General features: G+C 49.5%; 1 protein-coding gene across 4 annotated transcripts in view; it reads left to right on the forward strand.

Annotated features, from left to right (window-relative positions):
- The window catches only part of TENM4 (teneurin transmembrane protein 4), an 844,684-nt gene extending 825,881 nt beyond the window's left edge, over nucleotides 1-18,803 (forward strand). For all 4 annotated transcript variants that reach the window (XM_069564905.1, XM_069564907.1, XM_069564908.1 and 1 more), the window contains 4 exons: nucleotides 2,990-3,286; nucleotides 6,730-8,344; nucleotides 14,794-14,936; nucleotides 17,858-18,803. In XM_069564905.1, coding sequence (XP_069421006.1) covers nucleotides 2,990-3,286; nucleotides 6,730-8,344; nucleotides 14,794-14,936; nucleotides 17,858-18,616 — 2,814 coding nt within the window. In that variant the 3' untranslated portion in view covers nucleotides 18,617-18,803. The remainder of the gene's footprint in view (nucleotides 1-2,989; nucleotides 3,287-6,729; nucleotides 8,345-14,793; nucleotides 14,937-17,857) is intronic.
- The last annotated feature ends 6,120 nt before the right edge of the window (nucleotides 18,804-24,923 follow it).

Consider the following 24,923-nt stretch of genomic DNA (forward strand, 5'->3'; position numbering starts at 1 on the left):
ATCCATAAAATGAGGACAATGAAATCAATTTACGAATTGCTGTAATGATTAGAAATAATACATAAAGTGTCTCATATGGAATCCTGATGCTGGGAAAGATTGAGGCCAGGAGGAGAAGGGGACAACAGAGGATGAGATGGTTGGATGGCATCACCAACTTGATGGACATGGGTTTGGGTGGACTCCGGGAGTTGGTGATGGACAGGGAGGCCTGGCATGCTGCAGTTCATGGGGTCGCAAAGAGTTGGACAAGACTGAGTGACTGAATTGAACTGATGGAATCTGGCACATAAAAGTAGTCAGTAATACCTATTCTAGTTGTCGTTGTTATTCTTATCACGCATTGCTAACATACACGAAGATTTAGTTTAGCTCTTTGGACCCTAAGCCACTTCTCCTTCCAGGCAGAGTTATCCTTCCTTAGTGAGCAAAACAACTCCACCGTGGGTATCACTACTGGGGGCTGGCTTCTGGAGTCTGGCATCTCAGAGCACTTTTCTGCATGTGGATGCCCAGAATGAGCACTTTCGCTGCCTCACTCCCATGTCTTTGTAGTGTGGCCTCTGCCCCAGGGCCAGATTACCTAGCTCCAGTTCCCTCCAGCTTCAGAAAAGGCAGGCGATGGGGAGAGGGAAATGGAGCGCCCTGTCCTGACGTTCAACACAGCACCTCGCAGACCGCACACAGGTGCTCCATGCAGCCTTGCTGCGCTGCAGGGCACCCCAGGACTGGCCCACATGTTCCTGGTTCCTCAAAGCTGCAGAAACATCCTCATGCAACCTGGCCAGGGCTGGCTTGTACTGCACCCCACCCACCACCCCCCTCCCCAGCCATTTCTTGCAGAGAAAGTTCATTTAAGGCCCTGTTTCCTGTAGGAGGTAACCAGGGTCCAGAGAGAGGAAGGAGTTTTCCAGACTCGAATAGCTAGGCAGCAACTGGAAATAGGCACACTGTCTCATGGTGCCTTTCTCATAGCAGACAAGTATGTGACTGATTCAGTATCACACAACTGGAGCCCAGCAAACAGGGCTTCCTGTGGTCCTCAAGAATTCAACAGCTATCTATCTGATGTAGGAAACAGCCTTCCGCTGATTCCCCAAGGAAGGTCTAGCTGTCTTTTTTCTCTATGGGACACTGTCTGCAGACTCACTGAGCCTGCTGTGTGAATTCTCCCGGAGTCCTTCACACACATTGGAGGCAATGGGCTAAGTAGAAGGCTTGACCCAGGTTTGATTCCTGCCTGGGGGCCATGTGTGTAGCCTTGAGCAGCTCCTCTGAGCTTCAGATTCCTCTGCAGAAACCAGATGATACTTTTGAAGCACCTAGCCCAGTGCCGGAAGACCCCAGGTGCTCAATCAAGAGCTGCCATTAGTGCTGTTAGGATTTCCTCTCCGCCGCATGAACTGGACCAAAAGTTTCCAGCCATTAATGGGTCCCTCTCCTAGGCTGAGATGAATGACGCTCCAGTCGGGTGGCCGCCACCTCCAAGTCCTCCCAAAATAAATGGCCACCCACAGTGGCGGCATGCAGAATGAGAATGTTAGCTGGGTGCACCTCCCCGTAATGCAGTTCATTTTTTATACAACTGGGAACTTTTTTAATAAAGAAAGATGTAAAATCTCATTGCTGCCACTGCCGAGCACAGGAAGCGTTAGGCAGTTCCCCAGTGAGCCGCTTAATTCAATTTTATTAATTTTGCTGCAGAGGTGTAGTTCCTTTTCACTGGGGGCCCTCCATGGGGAGAGGGGCACAACTGGCTGGGTGGTAGCACCTTGTGGGGGAGTCACAAGGGACCTTCCCAAAGATGCTTTGTAGGACCCCCATCATCATTGGTGGTATAGAACCGGCTTCTCCCTCTGCCCTCTCTGCAAAGAACACAGCTTCAGCCTCCAACACCTCTGATTTTTCATGGGAATTGTCTGCCATTCTGTTTTTGCTTCTGCAATTGTGTTTGATTACCCCTGGGAAAGCAACCTTATTATAACCAGGCCATTCACAGCTAAAGTCATCTCAGCATCATCATTATAAATCTTGATTTTCAAGGCTTTAGAATTTGTTTGGGGAGAAGGGTGAGACACACACATCTCTACTTCCTCTGAGAATTACCACAATCATTTGCTGTCATTTAATGCCTTCAAGTTCCTCTGTCCATAGAACTTTTCAGGCAAGAATACTGGAGTGGGTTGTCATTTCCTACTCCAGAGGAATCTTCCTGACCCAGGGATCGAACTCACGTCTCCCACATTGGCAGGCAGATCCTTTACCACAGTGCCACCTGCCGGGAGCAAGTGTTCCAAAACCTAGGACGGAGTTCCCCAGGCGACCCACAGCCAGAGAAGGCATCCCAGACTCACACACACTGCCTCCCAGGGCCTCCAGGAAGAAGAAGATGCCTTGGGAGCTAACTGAGATGACCAGGAGGCCCTGGTTGTGGTGGCAGAGGGCAGGAGAGACCCCAGAGGGGACGGGGAGTCCAAGGCCCCAAGAAGGGCCACAGATCCTATGTTGGCATGTTGCAGTGGTGAGAGTCCAATCCAGGCCCAGTCACTCACCAGTCCCAGGATCCAGAGCCCTGTCATTGACTGTGGTCTACCTGGTGTCAAACACAAGAGCAGTGCCTGGCACATAAAATATGGGGTCAGGCACTGACTTACTGGGCCCACACGGCCGCTCCCTTTCTAGGAGGGAGTTAAGAAGGACCTGCCTGTGTCTCCTCATCAGGAGACTCGCACTAGGAAATTACATGGACCGTATATGCTACCATTTACCCAGACTCTGCATTGTCTTTACCCTCACAAGCGCCCTGTGCACGACTGTTCCCATTTTACAGATGAGGAAACTTGACAAGAGCTGACAAGTGACAGGGCAACAGTCCAAACCCTTGTCCGCTGCCACCCAAGACCTGTGCCGTCTCCTCCACTCAGGGGCCTCGCAGACCGAGTTCCCGATGTCTAGACTGACTCTCTGTGTCCGCCTACCCCTACTCCAGGTTCACAACCGGAACCTCCTGTCTCTGGACTTTGACCGCGTGACGCGCACGGAGAAGGTCTATGACGACCACCGCAAGTTCACCCTCCGCATCCTGTACGACCAGACGGGGCGGCCCAGCCTCTGGTCACCCAGCAGCAGGCTGAACGGCGTCAACGTGACCTACTCCCCGGGGGGCCACATCGCTGGCGTCCAGAGGGGCATCATGTCTGAGAGGATGGAATACGACCAGGCGGGCCGCATCACATCCAGGATCTTCGCTGATGGGAAGACGTGGAGCTACACCTACTTAGAGAAGGCAGGTGTCTGTCTCCCTCCATGACTGGCCTTGCCATATAGAAGATCTTCGTCCTGCTCAACCTAAGCCCAGGCCCAGCCTGCTGACCTTGATGGGATAGATCTGACCTGTGTGGTCTCCAAAAGGAAATGTTCAGGAAAATCTGGATCAAGGGTCAGGGGCTTCCTGGGTGGAGTCTGGATGGATTATGGTGATGGTATGACAAATGGAAGCTTCTGGGGTGGGAGAATGTAAAAGTCCCACCTGATAGATGGGAGCTAGGCCCAAACACTGTCTGGACTTATGGAGCAGGATTTAGACTCTGCTCCCAGGTCTAGGGTGCCTGGTGTGACCTGGTCACAGAGAACAAGGCAGAAGCCAGGGGATCAGTATTAAGCAAGAGGTGCTTAATCCTGCATGTCACGTGCTAAGAGTGGCGTTAGGAAGTCTTTCTGCTTCAAATCAGGCTTCATTTCATCCTGTTGTTGTTCAGTAGCTCAGTCGTGTCTGACTTTTTGTGACTCTGTGGACTGCAACACACCATGTTCTTCACCTTCCCTGTCCTTCACCATCTCCCAGTTTGCTCAAACTCATGTCCATTGAGTCGGTGATGCCATCCAACCATCTCATCCTCTGTCGTCACCTTCTCCTGCCTTCAATCTTTCCCAGCATCAGGGTATTTTCTAATGAGTAGGCTGTTTGCTATCAGGTGGCCGAAGTATTGGAGTTTCAGTTTCAACATCAGTCCTTCCAATGAATATTCAGGGTTGAGTTTAAAATTTGACTGGTTGGATCTTCTTGCAGTCCAAGGGATTCTCAAGAGTCTTCTCCAACAGCACAGTTCAAAAGCATCCATTCTTCAGCACTCAGCCTTCTTTATGGTCCAGCTCTCACATCCATACATGACTACTGGAAAAACTATAGCTTTGACTATACGGATCTTTGTTGGCAAAGTAATTAATGTCTCTCTCTGCTTTTTAATTTGCTATCTAGGTTTGTCATAGCTTTTCTTCCAAGGAGTAAGCATCTTTTAATTCCATGGCTACAGTCACCATCTGCAGTGATTTTGGAGCCCAAGAAAATAAAGCCTCTCACTGTTTCCATTGTTTCCCCATCTATTTGCCATGAAGTGATGGGACCAGATGCCATGATCTTCATTTTTTGAATGTTGAGTTTTAAGCCAACTTTTTCACTCTCCTCTTTCACTTTCATCAAGAGGCTCTTGAGTTCCTCTTTGCTTTCTGCCATTAGGGTGGTGTCATCTGCATATCTGAGGTTATCGATATTTCTCCCGGTAGTCTTGATTCTGGCTTGTGCTTCATCCACCCTGGCATTTCACATAATGTACTCTGCATAAAAGTTACATAAGCAGGGTGACAGGATACAGCCTTGACATACTCCTTTCCCAATTTGGAACCAGTCTGTTGTTCCATGTCCAGTTCTAACTGTTGCTTCCTGACCTACATAAAGATTTCTCAGGAAGCAGGTCAGGTGGTCTGGTATTCCCATCTCTTTCCAAATTTTGCAGTTTGTGGCAATCCATATAGTCAAAGGCTTTAGCATAATCAATGAAGCAGAAGTAGATGTTTTTCTGAAACTTTATTGCTTTTTCTATGATCCAACAGATGTTGGCAGTTTGATCTCTGGTTCCTCTCTGCCTTTTCAAAATCCAGCTTGAACATCTGGAAGTTCTCGGTTCACATGGTGTTGAAGCCTAGCTTGGAAATTTTTTAGCATTACTTTGCTAGAGTGTGAAATGAGTGCAACTGTGCAGTAGTTTGAACATTCTTTGGCATTGTCATTCTTTGGAATTGGAATGAAGCTGACCTTTTCCAGTCCTGTGGTCACTACTGCACTTTCCAAATTTGCTGGCATATTGAGTGCAGCACTTTCACAGCATCATCATTTAGGATTTGAAATAGCTCAACTGAATTCCATCACCTCCACTAGCTTTGTTTATAGTTATGCTTCCTAAGGCTCGCTTGACTTCACATTCCAGGATGTCTAGCTCTAGGTGAGCGTTCACACCATCATGGTTATCTGGGTCATTAAGATCTCTTTTGTATAGTTCTTCTGTGTATTCTTGCCATTTCGTCTTAATATCTTCTGCTTCTGTTAGGTCCATGCTGTTTCTGTCCTTTATTGTGCCCGTCTTTGCATGAAGTATTACCCTGGTATCTCTGATTTTCTTGAAGAGATCTCTAGTCTTTCCCATTCTATTGTTTTCCTCTATTTCTTTGCATTGATCACTTAGGAAGGCTTTCTTGCTATTCTTTGGAACTCTGCATTCATTTCATCCTAGGAACTAGGAATCAGAAAAGGCCTCTAATCAAAAGTTGGTCTCAAAGAAGAGAAATGGTCATTTTGATGCCCAGATGTCTTTTGGCCTGTTACCTACTGACTTATTCATGAAACAGTCTGTATTTCATGCCACAGTTCTGATACCCAGATCCTGGCTTTGTGTTCAACACCTGGTCAGCTGTCCAGGCCCAGGCTCTGCTTAATCTGTCGCCTATCTCCCCTACCTGCAGCATTCACATCTGCAAGAGTATTATTTGTGGTAGTGCTAAGAGATACCCTGAAGGTCATCCAACATGACCTGAAAACCTGAACTCGGAGGGAAAGAATTTGCCCATGGCCGTACACTGAGTCTGTTATTAGAAACCAGGTTTCCCCATTCCCATCACAGCCCACCCTACCTCTGGGTGAGTGTATGAACTGTTACTACATAAACAATTATCCAAAACCTTAAATGTTCTTCTCAGACATGTCTTATCCTGTAGGCCATAAGGAGTCAACAGAAGCTGTTTAGTAGGCAATAGATATTATCAGGGGTTTTCCAGGTGGCGCTAATGGTAGATAATCTGCCTGCCAGTATACTTAGAGATAAGAGACATGGGTTCAATCCCTGAGTTGAGAAGATTCCCTGGAGGAGGGCACAGCAACCCACTCCAGTATTCTTGCCTGGAAAATCCCATGGACAGAGGAGCCTAGCAGGCTGTAGTCCATAGGACTGCACAGTCAGACACGACTGAAGTGACTTACACGCACACACACAGACAATATCAGACTGTATTTAATCATTCTTGCTTGGGTGGGAAGATTGAGAAGGAATCTGGAGCAAGGGAGCCAAGAGAGAGGCTGCTGCAAATATTTATATTTTAGGCCAGTTCTCCCAACCCCATCTCACACTGAAATCATTTCTATACCCCACAAAGGGGCAAACAGACAACGCTGCTCACTGTAGGCAGGCCAAGGGTGGAGAGAAGGCCTCCTCTTAGCACATCTATACCCCATTGCATTATCCTAGGGCACACTGATTGGAAAGCTCTGGTTTGGGCATAACTTAGAAGAACCACTGGCTTCCTTGGCCTTTCATTCTTTTCCTTTAAGTCTGGGGCTCACAGACCTCCTCTCCCTCCCCAGCACCCTCCTCTCATCTCTCGGTTTTCCTCTCCCTCCAGTCTATGGTGCTGCTGCTCCACAGCCAGAGGCAATACATCTTTGAGTTCGACAAGAACGACCGTCTCTCTTCTGTGACCATGCCCAACGTGGCTCGGCAGACACTGGAGACCATCCGCTCAGTGGGTTACTACAGGAACATCTACCAGCCCCCCGAAGGCAATGCTTCAGTCATCCAGGACTTCACTGAGGACGGGCACCTCCTCCACACCTTCTACCTGGGCACCGGCCGCAGGGTGATATACAAGTATGGCAAGCTGTCCAAGCTGGCCGAGCTGCTGTACGACACCACCAAGGTGAGCTTCACCTACGATGAGACTGCTGGCATGCTAAAGACCATCAACCTACAGAACGAGGGCTTCACCTGCACCATCCGCTACCGTCAGATCGGGCCCCTGATCGACCGCCAGATCTTCCGCTTCACCGAGGAAGGCATGGTCAACGCCCGCTTTGACTACAACTATGACAACAGTTTCCGGGTGACCAGCATGCAGGCTGTGATCAACGAGACCCCGCTGCCCATTGACCTGTATCGCTATGACGACGTGTCGGGCAAGACGGAGCAGTTCGGGAAGTTTGGTGTCATCTACTATGACATTAACCAGATCATCACGACGACAGTCATGACCCACACCAAGCACTTCGACGCCTATGGCCGGATGAAGGAAGTGCAATATGAGATCTTCCGCTCACTCATGTATTGGATGACCGTCCAATATGATAACATGGGGCGAGTAGTGAAGAAGGAGCTGAAGGTGGGACCCTACGCCAACACCACCCGCTACTCCTATGAGTACGACGCCGATGGCCAGCTGCAGACGGTCTCCATCAATGACAAGCCACTCTGGCGATACAGCTATGACCTCAATGGGAACCTGCACTTACTGAGCCCTGGAAATAGTGCGCGGCTTACCCCACTACGGTACGACCTCCGCGACCGCATCACCAGGCTGGGCGACGTGCAGTACAAGATCGACGAGGACGGTTTCTTGAGGCAGCGGGGCAGCGATGTCTTTGAGTACAACTCAGCCGGCCTGCTCATCAAGGCCTACAACCGGGGTGGTGGCTGGAGCGTCAGGTACCGCTACGATGGCCTGGGGCGACGGGTGTCCAGCAAGAGCAGCCAGAGCCACCACCTGCAGTTTTTCTATGCAGACCTGACCAACCCTACCAAGGTCACCCACCTCTACAACCACTCTAGCTCTGAGATCACATCCCTCTACTATGACCTGCAAGGGCACCTCTTCGCCATGGAGTTGAGCAGCGGAGATGAGTTTTATATAGCTTGCGACAACATCGGGACCCCTCTTGCTGTCTTCAGTGGAACGGGCTTAATGATCAAGCAGATCCTGTACACGGCCTATGGGGAGATCTACATGGACACCAACCCCAACTTCCAGATCATCATTGGCTACCACGGTGGCCTCTACGATCCACTCACCAAGCTCGTCCACATGGGCCGGCGGGATTACGACGTGCTGGCTGGTCGCTGGACTAGCCCAGACCACGAGTTGTGGAAGCACCTTAGTAGCAGCAACATCATGCCCTTTAATCTCTACATGTTTAAAAACAACAACCCCATCAGCAACTCTCAGGACATCAAGTGCTTCATGACAGGTGAGGATCAGGGCTCATTCAGAGGGCAGGGAGCTCGATTGCTGTGGTCGTTAGGACCATCTTTCTCGACAAAGCCAGTATGGTATAATGGGAAACATTTACTTTCTCTTAGAGTAGCATTTTCCAAAGTATTTTTGAAGAAACACTAGTTAAGAGAAATGCTCTGTAAAAACAGGTTTTGGCATCAAGTCAGTTTGATAGGATAACCACCATTCCAAAATTTTCATGATCCATTTCAGCTTAGGAAAGGCTCTGTGAAGTCTTGTAGCAAAGGGAACTGTTTCATATAATTTCATATAATTACCCACTGTTTTTCCAACTTGTTTAACCATGAATCATAACCCCTTTTTTTTAACCATGAAACCCTAATATTTCACTGGATGCATCCCTTAAGATGTATTCTGAGAGTTTCTGACCCAAAGATCAAGCTGGTTATGTGTCCCAGATAAACTGAGTGAAGGTATGACCAAAAAAAAAAAAAACCATCAGAGAGAAACAAGAAATCCGTTGTCTTACTTGAGATGATTGTAAATGGAAAATTCAGACTTAGGAGACAGAACTAGAGGAAAGATCCATTATTTCTAAGCTATGACAGTCACAAAATTTGCTTAACTTCCCTTGAATTCCGGTTTCCTGATCTATAAATTGAAGTTAGAATATCTACCCTGACTCTAATAAGTTAAATATGCATATTGTAAATCCTAACGCAACTACTAAAAAGTAAAACAGAGGCATAGCCTATCAGTCAATAGCGGAGATAAAATGAAGACTAAAATAATAATCCAAAGAGGGGAGGGGATGAGGGAGCAAAAGGAACAAAGAACAGATGGACAAATGGCAAAAAAAAAAAAAAAAAGCCCTGGTAGTGAAAGGTTGTTGTTGAGCCATGAAAGACGCTGAGATTCTTGGCCTCCGGAGAAGAGGAATTCAATCCCGGGCCAGTGACGAGGCTTGATCGCTCAGAGCTTTTGTGTAATAAAGCTTTATTAAAGTATAAAAGAGATAGACGAAGCTTCTGACATAGACATCAGAAGGGAGCAGAAAGAGTACTAGTCTTTAGCCAGATGTTTCATGTCTGTTCAAAAGCTGTTAATCAGATGAGAGAGACACCTCAAGGCTGACGGAGTTTCGCCAGCCCCTCTCCCACAATATGTATTTTTGAGATAGGATGGCACGAGGTGTGTCATCCCCCAGCCATAAAGCAGTTGATATGAACACTGGTTTGTTGAGCTAGTATCAACCCAAGGTTTGAGAAAAGAAAAAACATTAGTCTTAGGTGGAACCATTTTGAAGAAAGGCAAATTCCAAAGCAAATACATAGTTTCATTAACATGCTTAAGAGAAACATTTCCATAAGAAAAAGGCATTGGTGAGCTCAAGGTTTGAGAAAAGTTCAGTTCAGGTGGAACCAGGTGTCGTCATGGCAACACAGAATTTTAAGAGAAAAAAATCTGACACATGCAGCCTATTTCCTCTATTTGGAGACCCCTGGCCTTCCTGCCTGTTATCCTCTCAGTAGGATGGTTGCAGGGATGAAACGAAATATGTCTGATAATCTGCCTAGCACAGCTCACGGCTCGTGTTCATTCCTGTTCCTCTGCTATCCAATTTTAAAAGCAGGCTTTGGTCTTCACTACTGTGAAACCAACTTGAGTATAAAGTGCCCCAGAGGTCACTCATGCCAGAAACGCCTCCAGCAGATTCCTCCCAGCAAGCAGCCACTGCCGGGTCAGACCTCACAAGTTAGAGAAGCTATGAGAATTCAGATCTGGTTAAAACCAGCCCTTTTTATAGAAGAGTATGTGTACTGGGCAAAAAGTTGGGCATGACAACTTTCCCCCTCTTTTGTCCTATGATACCACCCTCCTGCCCCATAATTTAAGGCCGTTTCCTTCATCCAACAAGGGCCTCCTCTGTGCAGCCACTGTTTTAGGCACTGGGGATAGAAAGACAATCCCTGCCCTCCAGAAATTCACCCTGCATGAGGCCAGACAGACACGCGCTGTGAAGTGTGAGAGGCCTGCGGTGAAGGTTTGCCGTGATGGTCAGCGAAACCATCAGGAGACATGTCAGGAGACACGGCTGATTCCGCCTGGGGAGCCCCTGATGCGTGAGGTCCGCTGACGCGTGGACTTTCACCAGGTGACGGGAAGAAGGATGATCCAGGGAGAGGGGGCTGCACACGCCAAGGTGCAGAAGGCAGCGTGTACAGCCTGCACGAGTGCCCCTTAGGCACGTGGTGGCTTCCTGGGCCCCCAAACTTGGTGGCTCAGGCTGGACCTGTTTCTGCTGACAGAGGCCTAGAGGATTAGTCTTCTTTCAGAGAAGAATTCTAGATGGTCCTCTAGAGAGCTAGAGTCCCAGCAGTGGGCAGGAAGAGAGGACACCGTGGTAAGCAGGTGAGATGAATACCTCCTTTGGACCTGTGGACGCACAGGAATATCCCAGCAAGGTTGCCCATCATTCACCCTGCTCAGCTCACTGACAGCCCTAGAATATCTTAGTGGGTTCAAAGGATGTTCAACTTACATCTGTCTGGATTAAGCTTGCCCTGTGCCTCATCCTCCAATGAGCTTCCTGTGAGGTGACTTGGCAGGTTACTGTAGCTGAAGAAAAAATGGTGCAAAGAACCATTTTACTACCAAAAGCCAAGATGCAACTAGTTCTCGCTAGACCTAACCATTTAGCTTCTACATAGGCTACTTGCAACCTCATTCACATCCAGCAATGACGGTGATAAAATGGGCATCTTTCTTCCAGAGATTTCTTCAAGGGTCCTGAGATAGACTCCAAGAAAGGGTCTGAGGGCTTCCCAGGTGGCTCAGTGGTAAAGAATCTGCCTGCCAAGGCAGGAGACACAGGTTTGATCCCTGAACCGGGAAGAGCCTTTGGAGGAGGAAATGACAACCCACTCCAGTATTCGTGCCTGGAGAATCCCATGGACAGAGGAGCCTGGTGGGCTACAGTCCATGGGGTTACAAAAGAGTCGAACACAACTTAGCAACTGAGCATGAATGCATAGGGTCTTAAGCCTGTATTGGGTAAGATTTATATCACATGATGACCTCTGAATCAGCCACCATGGCTGGGGAGATAGAATGTGCTGACTGGCTTAGCCTAGGTCATTCACATACTCCAGTGAGGAACCCTTAGGTGGAGTCAGCATCCCTAAAAATACACGCATACCTCAAAAAGAAAGAGAGAAAAGGCAGAATGGGATGCTAGGAATACAGCTTTAAAATGTCCACCACTGATCCCTCAGATACACCTTTGCGTTTGACCATCCCTGTTGCCTGTGAGATGAGGAGTACTGACCCCATTTACAGAGGCAGAAAGTGAGGGTCAGAGAAGAAAAGGAACTGGCTCAGGTAGAGGGGGCGAGGCTGGGCGTAGACTGCTGCTGTGTCTGACTCCAAAATCCTCATTCTTAGGTGAGTTCTCTCTGTGAAGTGCACAGCGGTGTTCATGTGAAAGGGATTGTTTTTCTCTGTCACTGTTCCAGGCAGCCACGCTGAGGTCTGAGACGGATTGGTGGAGAACTATTTAATGTGAAGAAACGTCTACCTCTGATGTCATAGGAAAGAAAGGGAACATTCCCAACTCTTTAGAAAAGCACAGTAGAAAAACCAGTGAATAAATCAGTATTCAGCGTTTCTCCTAAAGGCATAACTAGAAAGTTTCCCACCTTCCATCACTTATAATTAAGGCCCAGGCCTCTTTCCAGCCCCCTGGTTTCCTGGGAATTTGCAGCACTCCTGATAGAAGCTTTCCTCTGCAACTACAAATTCAGATGCAAGTTCTAAGCCTCAGGCAAAATGGCTTTGTAGCCATTTTTTTCCTCTCCATTCTGCTTGTTTTAATTTCCCAAAGAACCATCTGCCATGATTCATAGAATCAGAGATACTTAGAAACTCAGTGAGAATAGGGACTTTGGAGAAAACTGATCCAAGCACCTCGTGTTTCAAATGAGGAAACAAAGGTCCAAGCACATGGAGGCATAGGTGTTTCTTCTTCAAACACAGAAGAAACCCAGAAAACCTTCTATGATCCAGAACCACACTGAACACTTGAAAATACAATAAGTTCAATCATTTATGTAACAGAACAGTTCCTGCTATATGATGGTTAGTTCAAATGGTAACGCTGTTAGTATTCTTCCCCATGACTTGGTGAAAACTATTTCTCCCATCAATTTGCAGACAAAGAAATTAAACCTCAGAGAGATTAAGGAAAATGTCCAAGATCACACGGTTTGTGAGCTGGGGAGCCAGTGTTTGGACCTGGGTTTTGTCTTGCCTTAACCATGTTCTTTCCCTTATGTGATCTCTCTGGAAGTAGAATTTGGGTTTCCAGTCTTCTCTTTCTACCACCCCTTTGCTTCAGTACCTCCAGGCTTCAAACGCAAGAGATGGACTCTGTAACATCCAAAAAGCAAAAACAAGCCCCCCCCCCAGAAAAGGCAAACATGAGGCTTTTAGGGTACAGGCAACATGGGATGAGGTTGTGGACCCCCAAGGGGCACTCGCATTGTTGGGATGGCCTCTGTTTCACCAATGCCTGGACCCTAAGAACCACCCTGACCAGGGGTCTGCCTTCTTGGGAAGAAGCCAAAAGCAGACCTGCATGCCCACTGCCCAGAGCTGCTGGCTCTGGGACTGAATTCTGAATCCTGCCTTCTCCTGACTTCAGATTCAAGCCTCTGGTCACCAGCTGCCTTGGGATCTTCGGTTGCCCCTTCCCAAGGAAGGCTGAGCCATGCTGGGACACAGCCTGTCTGTTTGTCTCCTGTTTGTGTGTGTTAGACACTCAGTTGTGTCTGACTCTTTGAGACCCCATGAACTGTAGCCCGCCAGGCCCCTCTGTCCATGGGGATTCTCCAGGCAAGAATCCTGGAGTGGGTTGCCATGCCCTTCTGCAGGGGATCTTCCCTTCCCAGGGGTCAAGCCTGGGTCTCCCGCATCTCAGGCAGACACTTTACCATCTGAGCCACCAAGGAAACCCTGTCTGTCTCCTATAAACCCCAGATCACCTCCCACCTGCCACCTCAGGCTCTTCCTGCCCCAGCCACCATTTTCCTCTCTGATTCTCTCTCTGCCCTGCTGAACTGCTGTCTGGTTACCCGAAAGTTCCCAATACTCGCCTGCCCACTCCAGGCCTTGCCTTACACAACAGCTTTTGCCTGAAGTGCCCCCGTCATCTCCATTGAAGTCTGACAACATTTACACAACTGTCAGTGTCTGGCTTAAAGGCTACCTTCTTCATGAAGACTTGTCAGCCTATAGGACCAAAAGACTTCTGCCCTCCCCTCGGCCTTTTTCTCATGTCAGAGTTATCCACGCTATGTGTCTCATCTCCCCTCCAGGGTCCTGAGTGTGCAAGCTGAAGGTCTGTGACACCAGTGCTGGTCACGGAAAAGACTCAGCCACAGAGGGCTAAGTAACTGATGGCATACCCTCTTTCCTTTCCTGAAGTCTTTTTTTTTTTCCCCTGAAGTCTTGACTTCCTGATTCCATTCTTCAGTGAGCCAAATGCTCATGACAATATCCCAGCAGAGTACCTATACTGAGTACTTTCTAATTAGTTACCCTCCAGGAATATTATAAAAACCAATAAATCCAACGCCTATGGGGCTCGATCATCAAACCCAATATAGAGACTGGAAATGAAGGCACAGGGAGGTTGGGTAACATCCTTAGGCTGTCAGAGTAAATAAAAGGCAGAATCGGGGGGGAACTCTCTGATCTGTGGTCAGGCCATCTCCATGGTCTTCCCTAGTGGCTCAGCGGTAAAGAATCTTCCTGAATGCAGGAGACATGAGTTTGATCCCTGGGTCAGGAAGATCCCCTGGAGGAGGAGATGGCTACCCACTCCAGTATTTTTGCCTGGAGAATCCCATGGACAGAGGAGCCTGTCAGGCTATAGTCCACGGTGTCATCAGGAGTCGGACACGACCGAAGCAACTAAGCACAGGCCAGTGCACTTTGGCCCTGAGATTCTAATCTCTGCAGAAAGGATTATTTCCTAAGTGAATTTTCTCTTTGAAAATCATTCATTAAAATCCTTCCTTTGGGTGTGGGTGTCTTCTGTGTCTCCCGTCGACGTCTAAGGTAGATGCAGAGCGGTCTTCATCCATCAACAGCCGCCCCGGCTATGAAGCTGAAGGTCCGTGGGGTAGGGTGACAGTAGAAAGAGGAGTCGGGAAGCCTAGGTTCTCCGTGTGTGACATCACTCTCAGATTCAGCCACAGGAGGGATCACTGGGTCCCAAGAGCACACTCGGCTCCCACGCTGTGACACAGTCTCCGGCGTGCTTGTTGACTCTGCCCCCAGCCGCCCACCACATCCTCACCCCACCCCAGCAGCCTTGCTCTAGGCCGCCTTCTCAGGGTGCGTCACGTCCGAGGTCCACTGACTCCACAGGGATGTTTCTGCTTCTTCTCTCCCTCCCAGATGTCAACAGCTGGCTCCTCACCTTTGGATTCCAGCTTCACAACGTGATCCCCGGCTATCCCAAGCCAGACATGGATGCTATGGAACCATCCTACGAGCTCGTCCACACACAGATGAAAACTCAGGAGTGGGACAACAGCAAGGTAATTCACGCATGTGGCTGACATTACAGGAATGGGTCCCACCAGCGCTTCAGAAAAGCTTAGGCCAATAATAGAAACCAACGTGGTACGTTTGCAGTGTTTACCAGGAACTGTTGAGCAGATAACTTAGTGATCCCGGCAAGTCACTATGGACACAGACGTAATGGTGCACAGATCCTCATGAGCCAAATTAAGGAGTTTTATATGTTACACTGAGTTTGGAGTTCGGCACAATGAGCCTTTGTCCCAACCCAAAACGAGTACAAGGAGGAAAGGTGCGTTCTAAATATAAATGTAATATTTCCTGAGCACCCTCAACATGCCCCTGCCCTTGTGTGAGGTATTCTTTATAAATTAACAACAAAAATATCCCCCTGTATCATTGTTATCATTTTACAGATTTAATGCCTGAGGCTTTCAAATGCCACCCAACAAAGATGGAGTAGAGTGGGATTCAAACTCAGATCTGTCTGTAGGTCCTCAAAACAATGTTGCTCTCTCCATCTTCCATTCATGACATGAAGACTCATAGAATTTTCTGGCTATAAAGATCATAAACGTGGTTGCACCCCACCCCCTCACTTCCTGCATCCATTTGTTCATTGCTTCCCACTGCCCCCCTCATTCATAAGATCTGTACAAGGAGCTGACTCTTCCAGACCGCATGCTGCAGGAGCCCAGAGAAGGCAGGAATGAATCAGGCAGAGACTGGGCCTTCCAGGGAATCCCTGTCCAAGGGGACAAGAGACTCAGAAGGAAGTCTGGGTTGCAGATGGCATACGGCTGGCAATCAGAAACTGATGCATCCACTTCTCTTACTCCGGCCAGATTCCGTGAGGTCTCAGCCTGGCTGTTTCCTTCCCCTAGACTCTGGAGAACATGATGCTGGACCTCTGTTGTCTGATGGGACCTACAGCTTCCTCTCCACACTATATTTTCATTTCTGCCTTCTTTCCTGTATCTCCACTAGACCCTGAGCCCCAAGGGGGCAAGTAGTGGATCTTATTTGGTACCCTGCCTACCACCTGGCACATTTCTCAGGTGCCTGGAAGGAACCCTTTTTGTTGAATGACCAAATAGTTGAAAGAGGTAAACAACTCTGCGAGTTCAGCCTTTTCCCCTGCTTTGCAGAGGAGACCAGAGAGAAGAAACTTGTCCAAGGTCAGCTGCAAAGTAGCAGAAAGCAATGAGAGCCCAAGCCCACCTGGTTGCAAAGCCTCTCTCTCTCTGTGGTCGCCCTGCCCCCTGCCCTCTCCAGGCCCACTGTCCCTCCCCTCCAGGTCCCCCTAGCTGCCCATAGCACTGTCTTCCCAGGGCTGCTTCCAGCTTCTCAGCTGCGCCCCAACTCCAAGCTCCCTCCGCCACCCGCTCCCAGAGCCACAGTCCCTGACAGCCCCTTTGCCAGCCTCTCTCGTCAATGAATTATTGATTTCTGCCCTTGGCAAGCATCGGAGATCTTTGTTGTTGAGCACTCTGGCTTTCGTGAAACTCTAGGAAATAATTGTTCACAGACAGGGTTCTATTAATTATAAAGAGGACTTAATTTCAGTGAGAAGCTGATGGGCCTGTTTCTAAAGCCGTTTGCCTGAGTTGCTGACAAGGCCCTGCAGCCTGCCTGAGAGTGGCTTCCCATAGCTCCCTGAGCCACGGGAGGGACAGATATGCCAAGGAGACAGGCCCAACCTGTTCCCTAAAGCGGCCAAGAGCAGGGTCACTTAAGGAGCCTCCAGGAAGCATTGCAGAGACAGAGGCCGTCCTTGAAAAGCATTTCTAAATGTGGCAGAGAGCAATAAAGCAGATTAAGAGGATTCATGGGCTTCCCAGGTGGCACTAGTGGTAAAGGACCTACCTGCCAATGCAGGAGATGTAAGAGATGCAGGTTCAGTCCCTGGGTCAGAAGATCCCCCGGAGGAGGGCACGGCCACCCACTCCAGTGTTCTTGCCTGAAGAATCCCATGGTCAGAGGAGTCTGGCGGGCTACAATCCACAAGGTCACAAAGAGTTGCGCACGACTGAAGCAACTTAGCACACACACAAGAGGGTTCACGTAAACCACTGCTTTCCATCTTACTAAGCCTCTAGCCGAGAGTACACCCTTGTTGTTGCCGCACCTGACATCACCCCCTCATCCTCAAGTCCCAACTCAGGTGTGAGCCTATCCTTGAACCCCGCCTTCTCCACTTTGCCTCTCTGCCTCCAGGCTGACATATCCTAAGCTGTGTTTGCGCTTCCCGACTCCAGTAGCCCTTGAACTGAGCCTCTAGAATCAGAAAGACCTGGGTTCGAATGTTGGCTTGAATACCTACTACTCTATGACTGTGGGCCAGTCTCAACCTCTTTGAGCCTTAGCTTCTCAGATGTAAAACCAGAATAATAAGACCCCTACTGTATAAAGCTATTGTGAAGATCCAACAAGACAATGAATGTGAACTGTTCAGCTCAAAGACCAAGACATGTTGGCTATAGCTATTCCTGTCACCTCTCTTAGGCCACCAGTCCTCACATTTGATTGTAGTTATTCGTTGTACGTTTGTCTTTCCCCACGAAACAAGGAGTTCTTCAAGGACAGGGATGATGTCTGATTCATTGTTGTGACCCCACTGCTGAGAAAACAAGTGAGCCCAGAGTAGATGCCCCAGGAACAGCCTCTGAGTGGAAGGAAGGGTTAAATACATGGGTGCTTTTACGGCAAACCCTGGATAATGGGTCCAGCGTTACCATTTCCCAGATCAACAGAGTGCTTAACAGCAGGACTAGACGCTACTAGAACAGGGGCTGGGTGTCCTAGTGGTCAGCAGTAGAGCTAGATGCTACAGGTTAGTATATTGCTATAAGTTAGACTTGGTCATGCAGGCTGATTCTCCAGTTCCCTGGTGGTTTCCCCACTTCATTTCATTCTGTCTTTCTCCTCCCCACATCAGTCTATCCTCGGGGTGCAATGTGAAGTGCAGAAGCAGCTCAAGGCCTTTGTCACCCTGGAACGTTTTGACCAGCTCTATGGCTCCACAATCACCAGCTGCCAGCAGGCCCCAGAGACAAAGAAGTTTGCATCCAGCGGCTCCATGTTCGGCAAGGGGGTCAAGTTCGCCTTGAAGGATGGGCGCGTGGCCACAGACATCATCAGTGTGGCCAACGAGGATGGACGGCGGGTGGCTGCCGTCTTGAACAACGCCCACTACCTGGAGAACCTGCACTTCACCATCGACGGGGTGGACACCCACTACTTCGTGAAACCAGGGCCTTCGGAAGGCGACCTGGCCGTCCTGGGCCTCAGCGGCGGGCGGCGAACCCTGGAGAACGGGGTCAACGTCACCGTCTCCCAGATCAACACGATGCTTAACGGCAGGACTAGACGCTACACAGACATCCAGCTCCAGCATGGGGCGCTGTGCTTGAACACGCGGTACGGGACCACTCTGGACGAGGAGAAGGCGCGGGTGCTGGAGCTGGCCCGGCAGAGAGCCGTGCGCCAGGCCTGGGCCCGCGAGCAGCAGCGACTCCGGGACGGGGAGGAGGGCCTGCGGGCCTGGACCGAGGGCGAGAAGCAGCAGGTGCTGAACACGGGACGGGTTCAAGGCTACGATGGCTTCTTTGTGATCTCAGTCGAGCAGTACCCGGAACTGTCAGACAGCGCCAACAACATCCACTTCATGAGACAGAGTGAGATGGGCCGGAGGTGACAGAGAGGACCATGGCCGGGACTTCTTGCCAAAGACAGCTACTCTTCTGTGGCCGCGGACCTGACTGTGTTGTACTTAAAAAAAAAAAAAAAAATCCTTTTTTTAACAAGTGCAAAAAAACAACAAAAAAGAGATACTTGGTTGCATTGTAACTCATGCAACATCCTTTTTTTTAAGAAAAGAAAAACACAGATTTGGCCTTCACACATTTTTTGCAAAGAACAGAGGGTATTTTTTTTTCTGTAGTGTGATCACAATGAAAACTTAACTGTCTTTTGTTCCCTTTTCCTTGAGGAGTTTCCCTTGTTGTTTGGGGCACGTTTCTCTTCTCTGAGATGCAGCCCCTGGGGTGTGTCCTCATCTGTCCCCAGGTCCCCAGTGTGATGTGAGACACGAGTGTCTGTGCTAACTTGTCCCATGTGCAAGGCTATCTTCCACGGGGGTCAGGCAGGAGTGAAGGGTGCGGAGAGTCATGGGCCGGTAGCAAATTTCCGGAGGGCCTGGAAAGAGGGTCTGCAGGACCCGAGGATCTCTGGCCAAGCTCCCGCAGACAAGTGGGGGTGCTTTTTAACACTGTGTTCCATGCCCCCGGAGGACCATGGATGGTTTCATCTTGCTCTGGGGAATTTCATGATCTCACAGCACCTTTTTCAAGCTGCCCCAAACTCCTGTCCAAGCTTTGTATTTTGATGCTAAACGAAACCCCCAACCCCTTTTGCAAACCCTGTGTAGTTGTCAGTTGCCACTCCTATGCTGGGATGGAGCACGTGTCTCCCAGGTCTTTTTCCCAGTCTGGCAACCTCGTCCTGGGGGCTGAGAGGCAGAGGTACCCAGGGCGTCCATGGTTGGTCAGTCCTCCCGTGATGTTCCTTATTCAGCTCCTCTTCTCTCCCAAAGCCAGATGTGAGAACCAGCACTGCACAGCCGGCCCTCAGTGTGGGCACCATGCCCAGAAGAGAAGGTCACCCACAGCAAAAGGATGGCATTGGTGGCAAGGATACCAGCCTGCCTTCCGAGGTGAAGCCCTCTCCCCCAGGACTCTGGGCATCTTCCCTCCATTGCTCAGCTGCCACCACTGAGAACTAGGAGTGTGGAGAGAGGTGCCTGGTGGCCTTCGGTTCCGGAAAAGAGGTTTAAAGAAAAGTCAGCCAAAGAGAGAAAGGCGTGAACCAAGCATGCTTCTAACCGGCTCCCAAAGGCGCCTCTGCTTCCCTGTTAGTGTCGGGCTAACTGCAGAGCTTGGGATGCAGGAAATTCCTTCTGTGAAGTTCTTCTGAAACAGATGACGGCTTCTCCCCTCTAGAGAAGCCCAACCAGGGTTTTAAAGCGAGATGAAAGAGCAAGGAGGAGAGAAGAGAGAACTTGATGTGGCCTGGCAGCATCAAGCTGCCCCTCCAGGACTGGGGGCAATGCCCGCAGATGCAGGAAGCCAGGCTACAGTTGCCTCTGTGAAGACCCACGCCTGAGGTCAGTGGGTAGAGGCTTGCGGCCAGCCCACACCTGCAAGGCTTGTCCGGGAGAGGCAGCCACCACTGGGCTGGAGAGGAGTACTGAAGGGAGGGGAGAGCCTGGGGCTCCTTTCTCCTGTCTCATCTGCCTAATTACCATCATCATTACCTCTCACAGGAGGCTCTGGGAGACCGGGAGGGGAAGCCAAATGTTCCCTTTTAAGCTGGGCTTCTTAGAAAATGGGACTTCTATGGGTTACATTTTACATTAAGTGTGGAAAATGAATTCTGAGTCTGAGCTCTTTCCCCGTGGAAACCTTGTTGGACTGACAAGCTCACGGCACCTTTATAGCCTTACTCACAGAGTCTTCAGAATATTCCAGCAGTGAACGAAACTGAGACGGTCTCTCGCCGCGTGAGAACCGGCGCAGTGCGCAGGCCGGGGGGCCTGCCTGGCGGAGGGAGGCCCTGCAGCTGCTCGGGAGAGGAGATCTCGCCTGACGTCGTTCCACTGGGATGAGAGGATGCGTTTCGCTAAGTGCTCTTCCTGTTTCCAAAAAAAAAAAAAAAAAGTGACACTGCCGTAACAGTGCATCTTGACCTGTTTGTCCACCGTGTCCAGAGCTCGGCCGAGTCAGATGGCAGGGCTTCCGGGCCCACCGCGCGAGGCGGGGGCTGGTGGCGGCTCCCATCTGGCGGGATCCTTCTTGAATAGGATGGAAGATAGTTGGGCCTGAAGAACACGTTTTGTTTTGTTTTGTTTTTCGACCCAGAATAGACATGCCTCTCAAATGTCATCTTGATGGAAGGGGTCCTTGAGCAATGGGGCCCTGCACGTTGGCCTAGATGATCAGTTCCACCCTGACCTCCTGACATCAGTCCAGACCTGCTGGGAACGTCAACTTGGAGGTCAGAGCCAAATGAACCACCTCCCCAACCCTCTGACTCTCCAACCCCAAAGTAACAGTGACTCTTAAAGATCAAAGTCACAGAAAATTACTGAACATTCCTTTTCTTTAAACGAATGATGTTCTATTTTTTCCTGGGCTACACACTACCAAGGAGGCCTAGCTGCTGTGAGGGAGGAAATGGAAGCACCCCCAGCCTGTAGAGAAAGTGTCTCAAGTGTGGGGCAGGCAGCCTCGTGCACCTCGGTTTCACCTTGTGCTGTTGCTACTGGAGACGGTGCTTCTGGCTTCGGCCCTCGTGAGTTGCTTTGCATTCGAGCTAGCAGACGACTCAGTGCCTCTCCTCGCAGTGTCTCCCCGCTGGGACCAGCAGTCCCAAGGTCACAGCAACAGTCTGAAGGCATAAGCCAGCGTTCCCAATGCCAGCCTAATAGCCTCCAGGCATCAAATCCCATCTTTGATGGCACCTGCCCTTTTGGCATTAACCAACCAAAACGTGTCCCTTCCCTCGAGTGACAGCCCTCCCTCCCTGGCCCTGGTCCATTATTCTACAGGATGACACCTTCTGTCCCAAGAAGACAGAAGAGCTGTTTGTGGAAGCTTCTTTAGAAGAGCGCCTACTTCCTCCTGTATCCTTCACAGCTGCCATCAGCCTCTCTGTAATCACCTTAAATAGGGCTTCAGTGATTCCCCAACTTCGGTTTTATAAGATGAGATTTCCTTGTCACCCACCCACCAGACAGATATCACTGGAGGGGGAAGCTATGACAACAGAAAGAAGGCAAAGGAACTCCACAGTTAACCATGGAACAGACCAGTGCCTGATTTCTACCTAGGGATGGAGGATTTGAAACCATTTCTAAGAAACTGACCAGAAGTTGAAAATGGCCAGAAGGTGTGATTCTAATGAATCAGGATGAGGTGGGGCTGGGAGCAGAAGGTGATATAGATAAGGAAGGTGACTAAAACGGGGTGGTGTTTCCATAGACACATAACGGGGGGGCTTCCCAGGTGACACTAGTGGTAAAGAACCTACCTGCCAATACAGGAGACATAAGAGACGCAGGTTCAATCCCTAGGTCAAGAAGATCCCCTGGAGGAGGGCACGGCAACCCACTTCAGTATTCTTGCCTGGAGAATCCCATAGACAGAGGAGCCCGGCGGGCTACAGTGCATAGACTCGTAAAGAGTAGGACACGACTGAAGCGACTTAGCACAACAAGGAATTAGATTTGTTAAAAAAAAAATAACCTTTTTAGCTATGACTTTTCAGTACCACCTTTAACAATGGCAGGGGTTTCCAATATGCAAAGAAAAGATTTCCACATGAAATCTTAGAATAGTTTTACATTGGCAGCCTTGTATCTGCAATTGCCACACGGTGAGGACCGTGACACAGAGCTCGGTGCCCAGGAGGAAGGAGTCGGCCAGGCCTCAGCAGGGTCTCGGGTTTTGGGGTTTGTTCCCCCGGTGCTCAAAGTCGAATCTATCCTCTACCCCCTCACAGTGGCCACTAACGCCCCAGCCGTGGCTTCCAGTCCCAAGCTAGGGCCCTCCTCCTGAGGGTTCCCAGAAAGAACCCAGTCTCCTTTTCCCCTTGGGATCCTCATTTAGGACTAAAAGCCCTCTACTGAAGGTTCATAATTCCCAGGTAGGTTTATATACTTGTCTGTATTTTATTGGACAGGAGGAAATTAAAGAACTCTGTAGTTCAAGGCCCTTTCATTTAACCTTCGAAAAACAGCAAACTCATTTTAAAGACTCATTGCTCAGGTGATAGAAACTTGATCCTCTCCAACCTTTACATTCTCAAAAAACCAGCCTTGTGTACACAACCGCCCCAGACAGCGGGCCAATGTTGGGTTTCTTACCCTCTCTGGAATGCCAAAGGCATGATACCGGGTGACCTCATGGTCCCCAAGAACATGTGTTTGATTCTGAGGGCAAACTGCCAGCGGAGAACAAACGCTCCAGCAGGCTCCGCTAGCCTGGCAGAAGCTGAGTCACAGATGTCTGGTGGTGCCCGGCAGCCCTGGATTCACCCGCACCAGAATCCCACTTTTCTAGACCCGCCTGATGTTCTTCAAGACTTCTGACCCCGCAGCTTTGGCAACGGGACTCTCCCAAGCTGCCTCTGGACGACCAACACTGGAGACTCTGGCCTTACCGTGTGGAAATAATTTTCCTGAAGTCTGGAACTAATTTTGAGAAGTTTTTTTCTCAACACTTTTGTGTTTCTAACACTGTATTCTTGACTGTGTAAATATCGACAAGGCTGTAAATAAATGCAGATGTAGATACCTTCTAGAAAAGAAAAGAAAAAGGCATAAAAACAAAACCAGAAGTGATCCTGTGTAGCCTTCGTTGACAAATAAAAGAATATTTTGTGTTTAAAGGTGTCCAGTGGCCTTTTGTTTGGAGAACGGTGGCTGCCAGAGTCCGTGCTTTGAGTTTGCACTACAAGAAGCAAACTCCGTTCTCAGGAGGACCACCAAAGCTCTGTTCCTTGGCCCTTAAGCCCTCCAGGTGACGCCTGTCATAGAGAGGCATTTCCAGAGGACACAAAGACCCTGGGGCTTAACCTCACAAGTCAAAGCACCTCTTTCACCAGCTATGTCCCACTGTTCCCCCGGGCCATATCCCAGCTGCTCTTCTTACTGGCCTCAGGGACCGACTCCAAGTGGCCGGACAGATCGACACTGCCCTAAGGAAACAGCTACGCTGTGTCCACTGTGTCACGTCACTGCATTCCACGTGGGGTGTCACTAGTTGCACTTTCAAAACTAAATATATATTCATCACACAAATTATTATAGCCACATAATACAACTTGGGGGGAAAAGGAAGAAAATTCCTTTAGCATTGTTTTGGATTTGTTTTTGTTTTTTGCTCTATGATATGTAGTTTTTTTCTGAAAAAAAGAAATCTAAGGTAGGTGTAGTCACAGCACACAGGTAATTTTTCACCCTGCCTTTCTCAAAGAACCTCACATTTCACCTCAGGTCTAGAAGTCAGGGATGACAGCTGGTCACTTAGGAAAATACATTTGCTAAGCCCAGCTCCCTAGTGTGAATGGTGAACCTTATGAAAATTCAAATAATTGAGGACAAGAGTGAGAACAGAAGGCTCACTGCTTCCCATTAGCCTCGGGTCTGGCTCACCACCAGGGCCCCCAGGAAGGAGCTTCAAGCTCCAGGCCTCCTCCCTCCGCCCGGGCAGCCGTGGGCTGACCAGGCACCGATGTCCAGACTGCCAGTTTTCCGTGGTGCCAGGGACAGAGGCTGATCTTAGGCGAGTAATTTACATTCCAAGCTTCAGTCTTCTATCTGTAACAAGGTGGCCCACACCTTTCTCAGACCCCCTTAAGGAGCAGGTATGTAATGTGGCCCACAGCTCTCTGAACAGCAGCACTCGGCCGACTGCAGCGTTCCCCCTCACGTCTCTCTCCCCAGGCCCCTCCCCACCTTCCTTCCAACGTCTGGTACTCTTTCCACTGCACCAGTAGTTCTCAAACTCTGGCTTAGAGCAGACTCAGCTGGTGTTTCTCAAACCATAGATTGTGGGGCCCCACCCCCAGAATTTCTGAATCAGTTCAGTCGCTCAGGCCTGTCCCAATTCTTTGCGACCCCATGGACCACAGCACGCCAGGCCTCCCTGTCCATCGCCAACTCCTGGAGTTCACTCAAACTCATGTCCATCGAGTCACTGATGACATCCAGCCATCTCATCCTCTGTCCTCCCCTTCTCCTGCCCTCAGTCTTTCCCAGCATCAGGGTCTTTTCCAAATGAGTCAGTTCTTCTCATCAGGTGGCCAAAGTACTGGAGTTTCAGCTTTAGCATCAGTCCATCCAATGACTATTCAGGACTGATTTCCTTTAGGATGGACTGGCTGGGTCTGCATGGGGCCCCATCATGCACATTTCTAACATATTCCCCGGATGATGTGGATGA

This window comes from Ovis canadensis, chromosome 21 (assembly GCF_042477335.2).
Source record: "Ovis canadensis isolate MfBH-ARS-UI-01 breed Bighorn chromosome 21, ARS-UI_OviCan_v2, whole genome shotgun sequence".
NCBI lineage: Eukaryota > Metazoa > Chordata > Mammalia > Artiodactyla > Bovidae > Ovis > Ovis canadensis.